The sequence below is a fragment of the Micrasema longulum genome, unplaced genomic scaffold, assembly GCF_059751315.1.
Source record: "Micrasema longulum isolate JH-2025_06_02 unplaced genomic scaffold, ASM5975131v1 h1tg000335l, whole genome shotgun sequence".
NCBI lineage: Eukaryota > Metazoa > Arthropoda > Insecta > Trichoptera > Brachycentridae > Micrasema > Micrasema longulum.
Window position 1 is genome coordinate 469,132 of NW_028277539.1, and position 17,847 is coordinate 486,978.

At 31.2% G+C, this 17,847-nt stretch overlaps 1 protein-coding gene across 1 annotated transcript in view; it reads left to right on the forward strand.

The window, feature by feature from the left end:
* Positions 1 to 3,652: 3,652 nt before the first annotated feature.
* Positions 3,653 to 17,847, forward strand: part of LOC148282359 (lysoplasmalogenase TMEM86A-like) — a 32,968-nt gene continuing 18,773 nt past the window's right edge. Inside the window, exons 1-3 of the mRNA XM_088225214.1 lie at positions 3,653 to 4,015; positions 14,142 to 14,311; positions 16,155 to 16,348. Coding sequence (XP_088081340.1) covers positions 3,995 to 4,015; positions 14,142 to 14,311; positions 16,155 to 16,348 — 385 coding nt within the window. The 5' untranslated portion in view covers positions 3,653 to 3,994. The remainder of the gene's footprint in view (positions 4,016 to 14,141; positions 14,312 to 16,154; positions 16,349 to 17,847) is intronic.

Below are 17,847 nucleotides of genomic sequence, written 5' to 3' on the forward strand. Positions count from 1 at the left end.
CTTTAATATAATCAAACAGTAGTTTATTTAGCCCTTAAATATTATTCTATCAGCAATAAGGATAGCTAATATTAACAAAAGTTATCATAAATACTTTAATATATTATCAAGGTTATTTTTTTATTTCAAAGTGATACATAATGCATTTCCTTTTACAATTCAGATAAATTAAAAAAGTTAATAATATAAACAATATTATAGAGACTTAAATGATAAAATGCGGTTCGACAGACATTTTATTATTCAAACAAAAGAATTGGTTTACGAGGGTAGTCTGAAATGTAATGCACACATACTTGAACAAAAACAAATAGCAAGATCATGGAAAAACTATATTAAAGTACCATTCTTAACCTTCAAAGCCATATATTTATTTTTCAACATAGTCACTGTCATTTCAAACCTAACATTTCCCCCAACGTCTGACAAGTTTTTTCATTCTGTCACTGAAAAATTCTTCCGACTTTTCTCGAATCCAGAACTTGATAGCTGCCTTCACCTCATCATCTGAGGTGTAATGATTAACCCTTGAGGTTTCTATTGAGTAGAGGAAAAAAAAAATCGCAAGGCGCAAGATCGGGGGAGTAAAGAGGGTGTGGATCGTTTCAGTCTTCAGGTATCGTAGAGCCCCTTCAGTTGCGCGCGAGGTGTGTGGACTAGTGTTGTCTTGTTGAAAAGATTTGACGCCAGGCTGCCCCTAACACGACAAACTCGATGTCGGAGGTGTTTTAGAGTTTGTATGTACTGAGCAAATTTCATTAGAATTTACGCAATGTTTATTGTCTGTGGCAGTGATCAGACGTCCACTGCGTGTTTCATTAACGATTTCGGCTTTTCCAGGCTTGCAACCACGAAATTTTCCTACCTATCAATTTACAGTAGACCTATCAACAGCATCGTCACTATAAACTGCCTATAAACGACGATGAATCTCAGTAGAAGTCACTTTTTCAGCAGTTAAAAATTCGTCTCCATACTTCCACTTCTCAAAATGCACTGGATGAACGCAATTCTTTCAAACCTGCGCCTGCATATAGAGGAGGAATGTTACTTCCACATGCAACCTGGTGCTATTCCGAAGGTCTATTCGTTCGCATTCTGCAAGCTGTGTATTTTTTTTTTCTTCAGCCTACTCGTACAATTATTTATCATGAAGTCTTACGAATCAAATGCTGATTCAATTAACAAAATTCATCTGTACTTCCATTTTTTCAAATGTCATATTTTTTAATAAACAGTGTTTCAAAATGGCAAAATTGTACATTTTATTGATTTCTTTGTGCGTTTTAACAACACATATAGACCCGCACAGGTAAAAAAATGGCTGCCAGAGTAGGCCATACAAATAAATTAAAAATTACAAAACGTGGTAAAATACAATAATAATTTATATATTTTATAATTTCACCTTAACTTGTAAAATTCGTAAGTACCACAAATGGTCTAAAATATTACTTTGACATTTTCTATTAGGAACTTCAAATAATCTGTGTGTATAAAAGTTGTATATTCGTACATCATCATCATTCCCTTTCCTCACCTAGTGGTGCGTAGGGAACTGCATTGGTACACCAATCGCAGCGTATCTTGATCATTTTTGTTACATGAAGGTAAGATGATCAGTCTTACGCTTCAGGTACCAGTCTGGCGACTATGAAATATTCTTGTGTGAAAACACCCTTTTAAATAAATATTTTATGTCAACCATGTCGGGAATCGAACCCGAGACCTCCTGCTGACCATTACACCACGAGGCCGAAAAAATATTCGTACAGTGTTGTATTATTTTTAAAACATGTATAATGGAAAAAAAAATAGCTACAATTCGCTATTGATGTAAAAACCGTTTTTATTTAATTTTTTGATTTACTCACTTTTTTTTTACATAATGTTAATTGTACACTGGCGGGCTTATTGCTAAATGGCAATTTATTCCAACCATTAAAATAAAAGTTTTTATTGTTATAATTTAAGTTGCAAAACATATTCAATAGAAAATAAAAAAGCTAAAGATATACAAAATAGAAATAACTGTATTTGTATACAAATGACCTTAAATCAATACTATTACTTTTGTTTTAACCAAATTTACATACTTATGTTTCACTGCTGCACTTAAATGTAATTTCTAAAATATGTAAAAGCCCATTGGGAGTGTAAATCAATAAATAAATAAATAAAATAAATTACTTGGGAATAAGGCATAAAGAGGAAAGGAGAAGAGATTAAGGAAGCGAAAGGACATGTTTCTTTGTACGTTTAAACAGAGATACTGTAGTAACATCTTTGATAGTGGATGGGAGATGATTCCACAGTCGAGCTGCATGGAAACTATACGAGTTAGAGAAGAAAGAGGAATTATGAATTGAAAATTTTCACGGAGGTATATAAGAGCGTTAGGACTATGAAGTACAGTAAATAGAAGTGATATGTGTTTTATTCTCCGCTGGACAAAAGTAAGTTTGAGACTTACAAGTTTTAGAATAACTTCTAAAACTTGTAAGTCTCAAACTGACTGATGATATATAATTTTTGTACTATTCAAATTAGTTTTATATGGGTATTCTAGTATTAGTTTATCACAAGATCCCAGAAATTATAATTTTATAGGCGAAAGCAACAAATTTACATTTAATATACTTTTCTTAGGAACCATTGAATTTGTACTGTTATTGGTAAAAAAAAACTGTCATTTTTATTCCCTATTTCTCTAAGTTTGTTTGTATCGATGTATACATAGGTGTTTATATAATTTAATCATTTAATTGTCTTGGTGGTGAAAAAAACAACCACAATATTCTAGTTTTGATAAAAATGGGTTCTAAGTTTATTAGTGAACACAAATACATATTTTGTCCTAGTACCAACATTCATTCCGCTAGGACAATGCAACCTTCAGGAAACATTTATTATCTGATAAACTATAAAAATAAAAATAAAATATTATAACAGAGCTTGCAACTAAATAAATATTAGGTATTTTTCATTTGAATCTTTTCACTGCTAAAATGGCAATTTTATAATATTATTTACCCCCATAAATGTAATTGCTAAGATTAAAAATGATAATTAAAATAATTGTTTAAAGTGTTCGCAAAGGAAATGACAATGTATCTCTTGTAAATCATTAAAAAAATATTTTTGTGTGGATTTTACTTTTAGTGTGGTTTTGTGAAAAAATTGAGTCTAAAATATATTTGGAAAAATAAAAATGTTTTCTTTACACTGTGTTTTTTTTTCATTATGCAAATTACAATTGATTTAGTAAAAAATATACTTGTATTTATATATTTTTTCTCGTGTCAATTTTTATGTATTCAGAAGACATTTAAAAATGAATCCATGTTTGTTAACTCATTACATATATTCAATAGCACTGCAATATAATCGCCAGCTTAGTAATTAATGTAAACACAGCTACTAAAATAACGTAAACAAATAAAAGTATTGAATATTTTGTATACATCTAATGTATGTACTTACCTAAAAGAATGCCCAACTATAAGATAAATTATTTTCTTTGTGTTGTGTATATCATTGGATTTTTCATTTTATTTTTATCTTATTTAGGCTAGTAAAATAAATTTGCGAAGACGGAATTTATAAATGTTTTTTTTTTGTTAAAGGCGAAGGAATCTGCATCACAATAGACTATATAGGTAGGCGCGAATTATTTGAATTACGTGGCGCCCTTTCGTAAAATCAGGTACACCAATAAAAAAAACAATAAATCCACACCCTCACGTCGCTGTACATTTTCCGCAATTAGCGACTAGCTTCGTTTCGGTAACATTTGTAAACAAATAATTGACGTTTGTTTTGTCCCGGCTTTGTGTTTTGTCGTTCTGTCAAAATCGTGAATTTGGCGCGGCCCGCGAATGTCGTGTTTTGGGCGCTGTTAAGAAGCCGCGTTTTTATCGAGATCTTTATCGCGCTGTATTGTTCCTAAATATATTGTTGTACTTTGATATTATAACAGTCTGCAAGTAGCAATATGTCGTCTTCAGCGCAAGTGGTAACGTATATATTTTCATTTATAATTCACGCGTATTTAGTCAATTTACAGACAAAGAAAATTCCCGCTTGGAATCCTTCCAATATTGAATATTGCTCCGAAAATCTCGATGGAAAATTGTCTAGATAGATGATGTGCATTTTTAATGGGTTGAAAACAGGAGCAACGTATCGTTTTATTTTTAGCATTCAATTGACGATCTCCATTGTAATAATTTAGATTCTCAATATGTTTAATAAGCAACCATCTGTTACACAACAAATTATTGATGGTAAAAAAATAGAACACGTTTTGTAGATTAGAATTACGAGAAAAAACGTTCTTATGATTTATGAACGCATATAGTGAATTTAATACAATTTAATGGCCTTATCAAATAAATTGAGACGGCGGACAGTTATTTTTATTGTTCGCGTTTTATAATATAATATGTAATTACTTTATCATTTAAACTACTTATCTTGGACAAAATGAGATAATAACATCTTTTCTGTTATAATAGTGTGAATATTTAAACATTTACCATACTATTGAAAAAATAATATTACGCCATTTTTTCCAGAATATTTGCTTGATCAAATGAATAGAGTAAATAAAAAATATATTGAGTGCCATAAAAAAACACGCCAAAGGCAATCTATTCGCACTTTTTTACATCAAAGTAAACTCTTTATTTATGAAAGAAATAATACCATTTATCATGTGAGTTTTTATCCGATTCAATGCCATTGCAAGATTTGAAATGATTGTGAATAAAATTGTTGGCACTTTTTACAACAAACGCAATTTTATATTTTGTTTAATAATTTTCTTTAAATTAAAATATGAATTCGACGGCATATTATATTTCCGCTTTTAATCGCATGTATTCAAACAACGCACTAAAATTGTATTTTGTATTATAAACCAGAATAATTTATTTCGTACTGAGGACTGAGGTGCATTACAATTTAAGTGGTATAACATTACAGGTTTCTGAATCTACAATAGGGTGGATCGATCTTGTATGGAGAAAAACAAATTGAAATTATCAAAATGGCCCTATGCGGAAAAGATGTTCCATAGTAGGAGAATGTAGTAGAAAATATTTTTAAGGGTAAGGTTTGCCGCGAGGGGGTTGAATACAATATTAGTTTTTTTTTTTAAAAGCCATGTTTTTGTAAGATGAAACATTTGGTACTCGAAGTGGCCTTTAACCGCAAACAGGATTCATAAGCTGTATGCATCTTACAATAATCCATCTAATAACTTTCATTATTAAAGTACATGCATCTAGGGAATCCAATCCCGCGTACACGGGATCCCGCACCATTTTTGCGGGATCGGAGATGCGGGATTACACACGCGGGATTTGCGGGACTGAAATAAAAATGTAATTTAAAAAAAAGGGGGTCCAGACGTCTTTCTAAATGTTAATTCGTCCCGGTCCCGGCCTCATTAATGGGTAATTAAACAACCTTCTTGATGGAACTCATAATTTTGTCTCCCTATAGCGTATTAATGAGCCGATAAAATGATAGGCTTTGTATACACAATCATTGTTTTTTTCGTTTTCGGCATGAGTGTTTTAAGATAACTTTGTTGTATTAACAGAATATTAAATAGTATTAATAATGATAGGTTTGCATTCTACAAATATTTAAATTCATTAGTTGAAAACATTTGCCTTGCCTACTAAGCCATACAGCATTTTTGTTTAATCGAATGATTATAATCGATCACAAAATGATCGAGTACAAAATTATATCAAAACAGAATTTAGCAGGGAGTTACAGCTGGTCCTAGATTGCCGAACGCGCTGGAGCAGTCTTGCAGCAATGATAACGAGGTTCAACCAAGTCAAAGATGCATATCTAAAGCTTTTGTTGATCTTAAACTGACATCATCTTCATTTTCTTTCACTGATGAAGAGTTTATAACTTTGACTGATATTGAACATACTTTAAAGCCAGTAAAACTTGCTGTAAATGTTTTATGCCGCGAGGATGCAACTTTAGTTACTGCGGAAACCACATTGTGTTTCATGATCAACAAACTAAAAAAAAAATGGACTAAGCGAGGAACTTGTAACATCTTTATCTCGCCGAATAAAAGAACACCGCATATCAATGACTACCGTGTAGCTTTACTTGGAAATCCAATCAAATATCTACAGTAAGATTTAAGGTCTACAAATGAGGAAGATGATATATCCCTTTTTCCAAGCAAAGTAACCCTAAGAACAGAAATTAAGAGTTTGATTAAGAGGCTGCTCTTAGAGGCGCAGCCACAACCTCAAACCGAAACCCAGTGGGTTAATGACGATGAAGACGACAACGTGTCTTTATCGCATCTGTCGAGAAGTCATGAACCCTTGCCTACATTAGAAGATTAATTAGAGCGCAGTCTCCGCATTGGATGGGTAGCCGAGTCTTCACATATACCCGCCCGAGTCCCCCGAGAAAATTCACTTGAACTAATATTGAAACGTGAGATGACGCTTTTTTAATGCGGAGGCAATAGAGGAAAAGACTTAGAAGCTGCTTATAACTTATAACTATGTAAAGTCGATACCACCAAACAGCGTTGAAGCCGAGTGTGCGTTTTCCGCCGCTGATATGCGTAAGAAAATAAGATCGAATTTAAAAGACGAAACTTTAAATATTTTATCATTACTTTGGAAAAACTTTGAAAAAAAATCATCTAATTAAAAAAAAAAATGTTAAAACCTTAGAGTATATAATATAATAAGGTTAAAACTGATTATGAATAAAAATAGTATGTTTTTAAAATATAATTGTCTTTTATTTCATACAGCACTTCATAAATTCATGAATATAACTGCTTAGAACAAAAATTATGATTTTTTGTCAATCCCGCAAATCCCGCGGATCCGCGGGATTGATGTCCTCGATCCCGCAGGCTTGCGGGATTGAGATATTGATGCGGGATTTGATTCCCTACTGCACCTATGTGGTTCAACAAAACCATCAAACGTTTATGGTGTTCAACATTTGTATAAGTCAATCGCTTTATCTCGTTGTTTGTCCAGTGAAATGAAATGAGTAATTATTATAATCCAGTTATTGAAAAACTGACTTCGTATCCTGAGAATGTTCTTTTATCAGTGCTAGCTGACGAGGGAGAGAAGACACGTGAGAAAATATGTTTTCCACGAGAATTCCGAGAGCCTGCAAAATAAAACGAACTGCAATTGCAACAAGTATCCAAATCTTCTAATTATCAGAATGTGATATTTTTGCAACAGATTATGTGGATTTGATTAAGTGAGATAATCTGACAGAGCCTCGAATGACTGAACAATTTACATATAAGATGATTTCAGAAGCAATCGGAGACACATTCATAATTCAGGAGGCCATACTACCTTCCATCGAGGGGTTTTCCTGTCACAGTCAAGCCACACGACTTGTAAAAATAGTTTAGGATAAATTAGTTTCTGTCTGCAGAAACCAAAAAAGAAACTAGTTTATAAAAAAACGCCAAAAATCAAGAAAAATTGATGCCTGTGTTTCTACGACTAGTAATAACCGTCAACTGTATCTTTGATGTTTTTTTTAGCATAAACAAAATAATATTCTGAAACTGCTCAATACATATAATTTTTAAAATGTATCCATTTTCTTTATGTTTTATCTTTGTAATAAATACTAAATATATGTATATATATATATAAATTGCGTATAAAAATAAAATAAAAATGCGATAATATTTAATTTTTTATTTTTCCCTTAATCTGTGCGTCATAGAACGTCTTTTCCGTATAGGGTCGTTTTGAATTACCTAAAAATTTGAAATCGAACCACCTTAATGTAAAATAATGTTAAAACATCCTTATTGTTTAGGCATGACAAAATAACTTGGGAGTCCATCCTTTTATCGTATATATATATTTTAAAATTATTATTTAATAGCGGATAAACCCACTAACCGATACATTATGAGGCCGACTAATCTCCACTCGATTTATTTTTGCAAAAAAACCTGCGAGTAAGTAAATAAATAAAACGAAAAAATAAAATAATAAATAAGTATCCCTTCACTCTAATTTTACCGTGCCGTGTGGATTCGGACGATACATGCAAAATGGCCCGGCCCATGCGACCGTAATCCACATGGCACGATCAAACTCCATGGTTTGGATTGATTTTTATTGTATTATAATTATTTTTATATACTTATCGGCGGGTAAACCCATAACCAGCACACCACGAGGCCGACTAATCTCCACTAGATTTTCTTATGCAGGGTTTTTTTTATCTAAAGGTAGCCAGTAAATAAATAAAAAAATAACATAATTTTTTAAAATCAATCCACCCTGACTTTACCGTGTCGTGTAAATTTGGATGATACGTGTTAAGTGGGCCTTTTAATTTGGCGCGATCTTTGTACAATATTGTAATAATATCCCAATTAGGTATCAATAAAAAGTAGGTGCTTCAAAAAAGAGTAGGTACCTACCATTTTTTTAAATCTTAAATTATTATGCAATTTGAAGTCTTTCAATACCGGCTGGTGACATTGATTTATCATGGTACCTATTACATCATGCTTTATGTATTTGTATAATTTATTAATGATTTTTTTCTGCATATGAATATCATATTATGCACATGAGAATATTTAAAAAAAATAATCACGTGTTGCAAAATTACAAAGGTTTGGTTTTATTTTACAAAATAAGTACAAAATATATAAAATATTTTCAATTCATCATCGTCATCATCAACCCTTCACGTGTTCGATAATTAACATAGGCCGTAACTCATTATTATTTTTTATTTTTTTTCTGTTTTTTAGTTTTCATCAGTTTTAATAAATATTTCAGTAAACACACATTATTTAAAAAAGGCAGTGAATAGGGAAATATCACATACTATGAATACCGATACAAATATGTTAAATAGATGTAGAATAATTAATTGTATTTTCAAAATCAAAATAGATATTGCGGAAAAATGACTTCATACATAAATGTAAAAAAGAAATTTAAAACAAATACGTTGCTAGAAAAACGCAACATGTTTGGCCTTGGTAGTTGTGACGTCAAGATTCGTGAAAACGTTCTAAACAATTTTGAATGGCAGGAACAAATAAACATGAATCGTGACGTATTAGGGCGTGGCCAATGGAATAACAGTTTTTGCGGGAATTCAAAATTACAAATTAAAAAATATTTTTATGATACTAATAATAGGAGAAAAAATATTTATTTTACTGGACAGTATTTCATAGACCTTTATTACTTTAAAATGTTTGAAAAAACGTGATATTTCCCTATTATTGAAAACTGAATAAAATGCTAAAATATTTTAGTTTGTAGTAAAAATCAAGGCCTTATTTCAGCTCTCCTAAACATTTCATAAAACACAGATTGTTCTTTATTCTGACTAAGGACTGACTGGGGTTTTTTTAACTTCATTATTTCACTGTTCCTGGACTGCCACCTGAAGCGTAAGGCTGATCACCTTACCTTCATGTAACGCATGATTGAAATAAGCTGCATTTTGTTTGCTAATTTAGTGCCCTATGTACCACTGGGTGGAGAAAGATGGATGGTAATATTTCTTGGGGTAATTACTACAACATCAGCATTTGTGAGTTACCCAAACACATTTTTGTATCCTCCTTCATGATTGCTACAATACAAATAAACAAGTCGTGCATTCAAATCATCATATGATTTTAATTCATCACGACTTGCCTATTTGTAGCTTTTATGAAAGAACATACAAATACTCGTATGCACACAAAACAATACCTACAATTCCTATGCTCAAAACCACTAGAATATCCGCGTAGATTCAGGGTATTTATGTTTTTTTTACATCCGATTGTAAAATAATCCGAATAAATTATAGTCCTTAAAATGTAACATGATTAGAATGACAGTTGTCAGAAAAAGTGACGACATAACTTTGTAGTAACGTCAAAGGAGTTATTTATATTGACACACGAAAAATCACTTGTATCTGGCGTGTTAATTAATTTTTTTAATACAATGCTTGAAACATAAATCAACATTAATATATAAAATCAGCTTTAAAACTAAAAGAAAACTAAAATAAACCTAATTATTAACAACGTTCTTACAAGAGTTCATCATTTTGCAAAAACGTTAAAAATGGGACAAATTGATCAATGTAAATTGATCGAACAAAAAAATAATTCATTTGATGTTGTTCATGAAAAAAGTATAAATGTCTAATTTCTTGGTGAATAATTGTGTTAAACACACTATAATAGGCTTTTTTGCGTTTTTAATATTAATTTTCGGAAACAGAGTTTCATGATTGCATGAAATAACCGATAAGTCGGTTTGATCAGTGATCAGTAATTTCCCATCACTTATGAAATTAGTTTGACTGCTGTCATTCTAATCAAGCTATATTTTAAGGACTATAGTAACTAATATTAATATACAGGATGTTCATTAAACCCTATCACCTCTGAAACCACGATGACCATTATGAGCAAGAAGACATATTGGCCCATTAAAATAAACTTTTAGAACGAATAAAATTTAAAAAAAATAAATATCAAAAAACCAAATGGTTGCTTACTTCTGCTTCTAACCATTTAAATTTTTTTTTATTTAAAAACAAAAGAACTGTAAATTACAATCAACAGAATAATAACAAGGTTATGCTATAACAGTATAACATATCATCATCATCATCATTCCCTTTCCGTACCTAATGGTGGATAGGGCACTGCATTCGTACACCAATCGCAGCGTATCTTGATAGTTTTTGTTACATGAAGGTAAGATGATCAGTCTTACGCTTCAGGTACCAATCCAGGGGCTATGAAATATTCTAGTGTGAAAACACCCTTTTAAATAAATATTTCATATCAACCATGTCGGGAATCGAACCCCAGATCTCTTGCATGGAAGGCAAACGCGCTGACCATTACACCACGAGGCCGATAAAAAAATAAGATACTACGCTTTAAAAAAAAATATTTAAAAAAAACTTTATGATCAAATTTCACCTAAATTTTTTTTTAAACTTCGACGTTTTAATAATTTATTCTACTCTAAGTTAGTTCTCTAGTTCGTCACCTTTTTTTTAAAGCTTAGTATCTTATTTTTTAACCCTAGTTTGAGGGAAGTTCCGGTGTATTTTAATTACAAATGTTTATGACTACCAACAAATAATAAAAAAAATACTAAAATAATGAAAAAAATAAAGTTCTGAATGCTTGAACGTAAAATTTTGGAAAAATCTTAATAAAGTATACAAATTTACATATCTCCCAAACTATAAAACTTTAGCAAAGGAAGATAAGGTCCAATAATTAGCAAATGACTTCCTCTATATGCGAATTTGCTATGACGGGTTCAGTTCCAGTCACTCTGTATATAAAATTATTAATCTTTTTTTTTTTAAATACGCCTGATGTTAATCATCAATTATCTCAGTTTGAGGTTGGCGTGGCTTAACACATTTTAGCATGACACCATCCGTATATGTAAGTGATCACTTAAACCAGCCAATGAGAGGTCATAAACCCTGTAAATGCCTACGCGTCAAGTACGAAAATACATGCGCTTTGGATGGCTAATTGCTTAAATTAAAAAAATATATAAACACACAAATGACGATTTCATCTAAATGCCAGCAAATTCAAGGATTTAAAAAATATATTTAATACTTTGCCTGCTTTAATTAAATAAAAAATTATGTCAAGTACACCATAAAAAGTTATCATAAAATAATAAAATTAATGCTTAAACTAGTCACTCTTACCGCTTAGTGATTATAGTATTGATGAATGTACTTTTCTATATTTGTTTGTGTGTGTGTATATTTTTACTTTTTATTTCGGTATTTATTCATTGAGTTATTAATTTTTCATACTTTTCAATTACTCCTATTGTATCTTTTTAAACATATCTTTACTTTGTAACCTATGTATAAAATACACAACTGAAAAGTTTATTGTTTGTAAACTTTATTATGTATTTTATAAGAAACTTTGTATTGTAAAAGCCCTCTGGGCGTTTAATGTATAAACAATAAAATAAAACTTATTTTCTAATTTCAGTTGTTTTTTAGTGGGTAGATAGAGCTTGTCCATATTTTATTTATTTTATTTAACAAATTTGCGGACAATGTCCAATTTAAACAAATCATATAAGGAAAAAAAAATAATAATACAGTAAAAAATAATAGAAGCATTACAACAAATAAAAGCAAAGACAAGTTAGTACATTAGACAGGCATTATGGAATCCAGGTTAATTCTACAAATATACAGTTAATTTATTGGGAATATTTTTTTAGTTTATTTGTAAAAAAAAATCAATTTACAATCAACATAATTAAGTTCTTGACTTTCGTTTATAAATCTAATCATTCTGGGTAGAGGCGCATGGAAACCATAATTAGTCTTACGATGACCGAGGAACAGAATTTCATTATTTCTGAGTCTACGTTAAGAGATATTTGTTAGAGAATAGTCGGGACATCAATTAAACTATTTAGTATTTTAAACATGAAAATTAACGTCGTGAGAGACTGGATATATTAAAGAAAAGTTTCATATCTATATAGTTATTACCTATTAATTAAAATACTTATGTAACACAAATTATATTGTGATAGAATATAGCCCCTTCTTAAAAATGCTTTTCCTCTCTGATGAATAATAAAAATAAATTTGTTTTAAATTTTATATGTAATATACTATTATGTTATCTCAGATAATACAAAAGACAAAGTATCTTATGTTTCTGCTTATCTTTTATTAAAAATGAATTGTTTTTTTAAATAACTAGGAAACTATAAATAGTATAAGTGACCAATATTTTGTGATTGCATAGTAACCGCAATTTTATTATATATGCTTTTCAAGTTTTTATTAGTAAAATTAATACTGTGTCTTACAGGATAAACCACGGGAGTCACATTGAACTAAACGATCAGGAAACAAGATTTTGCTATCATGCGATTAGAATAAACTATTGAAACACCGTAGTATTTTTTTTATTTCAGGTGGAATTTGATTGTTAAGTTTTTTTTTAAAGCGTAATATTTTATTTTTTAACCCTAGTTTGAGGAAATTGCGACCTATTTTAATCACAAGTGTTGATGACTACCAAAAAATACTAAAATAATGAAAAAACTTAAAGTTCTGAATGCTTGAAGGTCAAATTTTGGAAAAATCTCAACAATGTTTAAAAATTAACATATCTCCCAAACTATAAAACTTTAGCTAGGGAAAGTAAGATCCAATAATTAGCAAATGAGCTCTTCTATGTGCGAATTTGCTATGTCGGGTTCAGTTCCAGTAACCTGTATACAAGGCATTCATTAAACCCTGTCACGTCCGAAACCACGATAATCAGTATGAGCAAGAAGACATATTGGCACATTAAAATAAATTTTTAGAATGAATAAAACTTTTAAAAATAAAATATGAAAAAAAGCAAATGGTTCCTTACTTCTGCAGGGGAGAAACGAGGAGGGGGAGGAGGGAGTCTGATACACCGTCAACCGCACGGCCGCGCCCCCTTCGCTTCTCCCCTGCAGAAGTAAGCAACCATTTGTTTTTTTGAAATAGTATATTTTTAAAAAATTTCTTCGTTCTAAATAGTTTTTTAAATATGTTGATATGTCTTCTTGCCTATACTGATCATCGTGGTTTCGGATGTGACAAGGTTTAGAGAACATCCTGTATATACGTAGGCAAACATTTAAAAATGTACCATAAATTTAATATGTATGATTTTATTTAAAAACTTCGCTGGTCTGTCTTTAATATGTAATTTAATCATTGTTGACTGTTTGTTCCTGTAAAATAAATAAATAAATAATAATATTTAAAATGTACTTAATAGAACAAAAAAGGGTGAAAAAATAATTATATCTATTATTTATTAATTTAAAAATTTAACATAAAAATAGCATGACATATTTTTACAGAACACCTTATAAAGTAGTACCTAAGTACAGTACCCGGCATTAAATAAAATAATTATTTACAAAAAGCCTTGTGGTCAGTAAAAATAAATCAAGGTATAGTGATTTAAAATTTAAACTATTGTTTCTGGTTTTTATTTATAACTAATGATAAAACAACCAGCCTTCAGTTGTGTCTTTAATATACATTTTTTCCAGCTCAAAACTGAAGGGCCCAAGCTGGTTCCCTTTTTCAAATCCCTTGCGGTGTATTTCGTACTCTTCATTCCATTTGATAGTCCTTCTCTATGGGCTCTTTTTGTGAAGATCCTGCCAATGCTGAGTCTCATTTTCTTCGTAGCACTGCATGGCGTTGGATTAAAGGATGAGTAAGTATACCATTTAGATTATTTATGGTCAAGTCTATGAATCGTGTATATTGCCAGTGACGACATACGGACTAGAAACCATGTCTGTGACACAGAAAAGTAGCCAGAAATTAAAATGCACGCAAAAATCCACGGAAAGACAGGTTTTTGATGTATTTCTAAAAGAAATGAAGAAATAAGGCGCCGAACCGGAGTCGTAGATATCATGGATCGAACAGCAAAATTTAAATGGCAATGGGCAGAACACTTGACCAGGCAAAATGGTGGCAGGTGGACATACAGAGTAATAAAGTGGAGACCATGGGCAAACGAAAGAGGTGTTAGAAGGGCACAAAAAAGCTGGGTCGGAGACATTGCCTCGATAGCCGATTGAACACGGATGAAAAAGCGGGTGATATGAAGGAGTGGAGACATTTGGAAGATGCCTTTATCTACCAGTAGAGGAAACAAGGCTGAAGAAGAATAAGATGGTCTAAAATCTCTGCAATATCTTCTTTCAAGTATAACAGCTTCCAGAACGGTAAAATAATTTAAAATGCAAAATTTTAAGAAATATTACTCAAGGCAGTACAATGTGGAAGGTTTTTTAATGTTGTGAATGCTTATACTGTGTTTTTTTCTGAATTTTATTATTCTCTGATATAAATTATTATGTTCTAACCTACAATGTAATCGTGTTGTCAGTGATTTCTGGAAGGTGTTTTAGTATGTTGTAAATGTCGTGATCTCTTCAAGTGAAACGGAAGACCTACTGATGTCTACCAATAGTCCAGCTTATCTTGAATAAGCTTTCTGTGGTTTTCTCTTCATTAAGCAAATGCTGAGAAGTTCCACATCCAGAATTCCCTCCCTTTTCCAACACTGCTCAGATAAGGATGATAGCCAGGAAATAAAACCCACTTGGGAAATATAAAGCAATGTCAATAATAATGCAACTCCCATTGGTGGGAAAACGAATTCCCACGCGGATGCGGGGCGAGAAATTTCGGGGAGCGAAGCCCTAGGGCTTCTATGATATTATTTAGTGGAGTGGATTGTATTTAATTTTAATGAAAATAAGTGAGTATCTTCGATATGCGGTAAAGCAGTGTCAATCGGTCACAACCCGAACAAGAGATATGGATTAGGAATAGAGGTCACTAACCTTATCCTCGCTCTTGATGGAATTGCTGTATTTCGACTGGTCACTTGCGAGCGGCACTAACACGAGGACAGGCCCCCGACCTGAAGCTCAGCACTGGTTGTTAGTGGAAACAAAGTTTATGATGCGGCACACTTTCAACTAAATAAACGCGAGATGTACGACACGAGGTCTTAATGTGGCGGGTGATACTTATGTGGGAAGTGAACAGTGGTTGTGGGTACAAAGGATGTTTTGTAGAAGTTGTGACAATACTTGACCAATGCATACCCACATAATTCGCAACCACACATAAAATAATATAAAAAAGAGTACCATGTTGAAAAAAAAATTTTAAATACTCATTTAAAAAATATATGTATTTAAGAAATACGATTTGTTTTTACTGTTTTAACTTTTTTGATTTTGTAAAAAAATAGTTAAAAATAATAATGTGCATCTATTTTCAATTGAATTTTCTTTCTTACATTTATACATAAGTTATCAAATTAACTTTTTTATTTTGTTTCATAAATCATAAGAACATTATGAATGGCTCGTGAAAAATATTATATTATACATCACTACTCAAAATCGTTATCTTAGTGAGGCACTGAAATAAAATTATTATTAATGCTCTTTACATTTTAAAATTGTACCAAAAACAAATAATTAATTAGAATGTATGCTAGTACACTATTTGAAACTATTTGTATATTGCAGGTACACATTTTCACGGAGGGTAATGTTTGGGTTGATATTCTCAACCTTCGGAGACGGGTTCCTGGTTTGGGACCAATTTTTCATCTATGGAATGGTCTGCTTTGCCATCGGACATGTCTTCTATATCAGGGCATTTGGTCTACGGGATTTTAATAAGAAATGGGCTATTTTCATCTACGTCCTCACTGCTTATGGTAAGTGAAAAAACATTATTAGTGGTTTTATGGTACTTATCAAATAAATTAATATATAAAGAAATCAATTTCATAACATTATTTTAAACTATAGTCCTTAAAATATAGCTTGATTAGAATGACAGCTGTCAAACTAATTTCATTAGTGATGGGAAATTACTGATCACTGATCAAATCGATTTCATCAGTTATTTCATGCAATCATGAAACTCTGTTCCCGAAAATTGATATAAAAAATGCAAAAAAAGCATATTATAGTGTGTTTAACACAATTATTCACCAAAAAATGAGACATTTATACTTTTTTCATGAACAACATCAAATGAATTATTTTTTTATTCGATCACTTTACATTGATCAATTTGTCCCATCTCTAACGTTTTTGCAAAATGATGTAACCTTGTAAGAACGTCGTTAATAATAAGGTTTATTTTAGTTTTAAAGCTGATTTTATATATTAATGTTTATTTATGTTTCAAGCATTGTATTAAAAAAATAAATTAACACGCCAGATACAAATGATTTTTCGTGTGCCAGTATAAATAACTCCTTTGACGTTACTACAAAGTTATGTCGTCACCTTTTCTGACAACTGTCATTCTAATCATGTTACATTTTAAGGACTATAGTTGCACCGATAAAAGTCAAAATTGGCAAAATAGATAGTTTCATCTTACTATTTTTCATGTACAATTTTTACAAAAACATGACAGTTATTATCTATTTTATTAAACTTTATCTTTCTTGGTTCACTGGCTCTTGTGTGTCTCTTACAAACACACATAACACTTACACATTCATACTTATACACATATAATTATAATATAGTCCAGAAGAATAGTCCAGAAACCGCGTACGCACATCACACTGAAACCGACAAAACTACGCATAAATGAGTATTTTTACGTTTTGGACATTAGTTACTCTGTAGACATCTGCCGCTGCCGATTTAAATTGAATTACGCCGTGTTGTGTCGTTTTTAAGTGTCAACATACTGCTGAGATTAAAAGGGAATAGGGTGGGATCACATTTCATGTGTAAGTAGCGAATTCACAAATAATATTATTTAAGAATTCGATTATTTTACTGTCTGTCAGAGTGTTCAATAAAATAAGGGGGAAATTTTGTTAGTATTGCCAGGGTAGTCGAATTTTTTACTCGACTTTCTTTTGATAAGCCTTAGTATAATATTAAATTGTATTAATTTTACTTAATTACTAAATTATTATTTAAATACTTTTTTTTCGTTTGCCTAATAAATGTTTTTTTTATACTCCACTCGGTAAAATATTTTTTTGGTAAAAAATAACACAACATTATTTTATATTCTTCGTGGTTTGGCACTTCTTAATTTGTAAGAATAAATTAATTCGTTTTAAATGTTACTAACAATTCTACTTACATGTATGTATAATATTGTATTAGCAACTAAAATAAAATAAAAAAATACGCGGCCGCTTTACGCATGCGCGCAGGTGGGATGGCGTGCAAGGGGGGT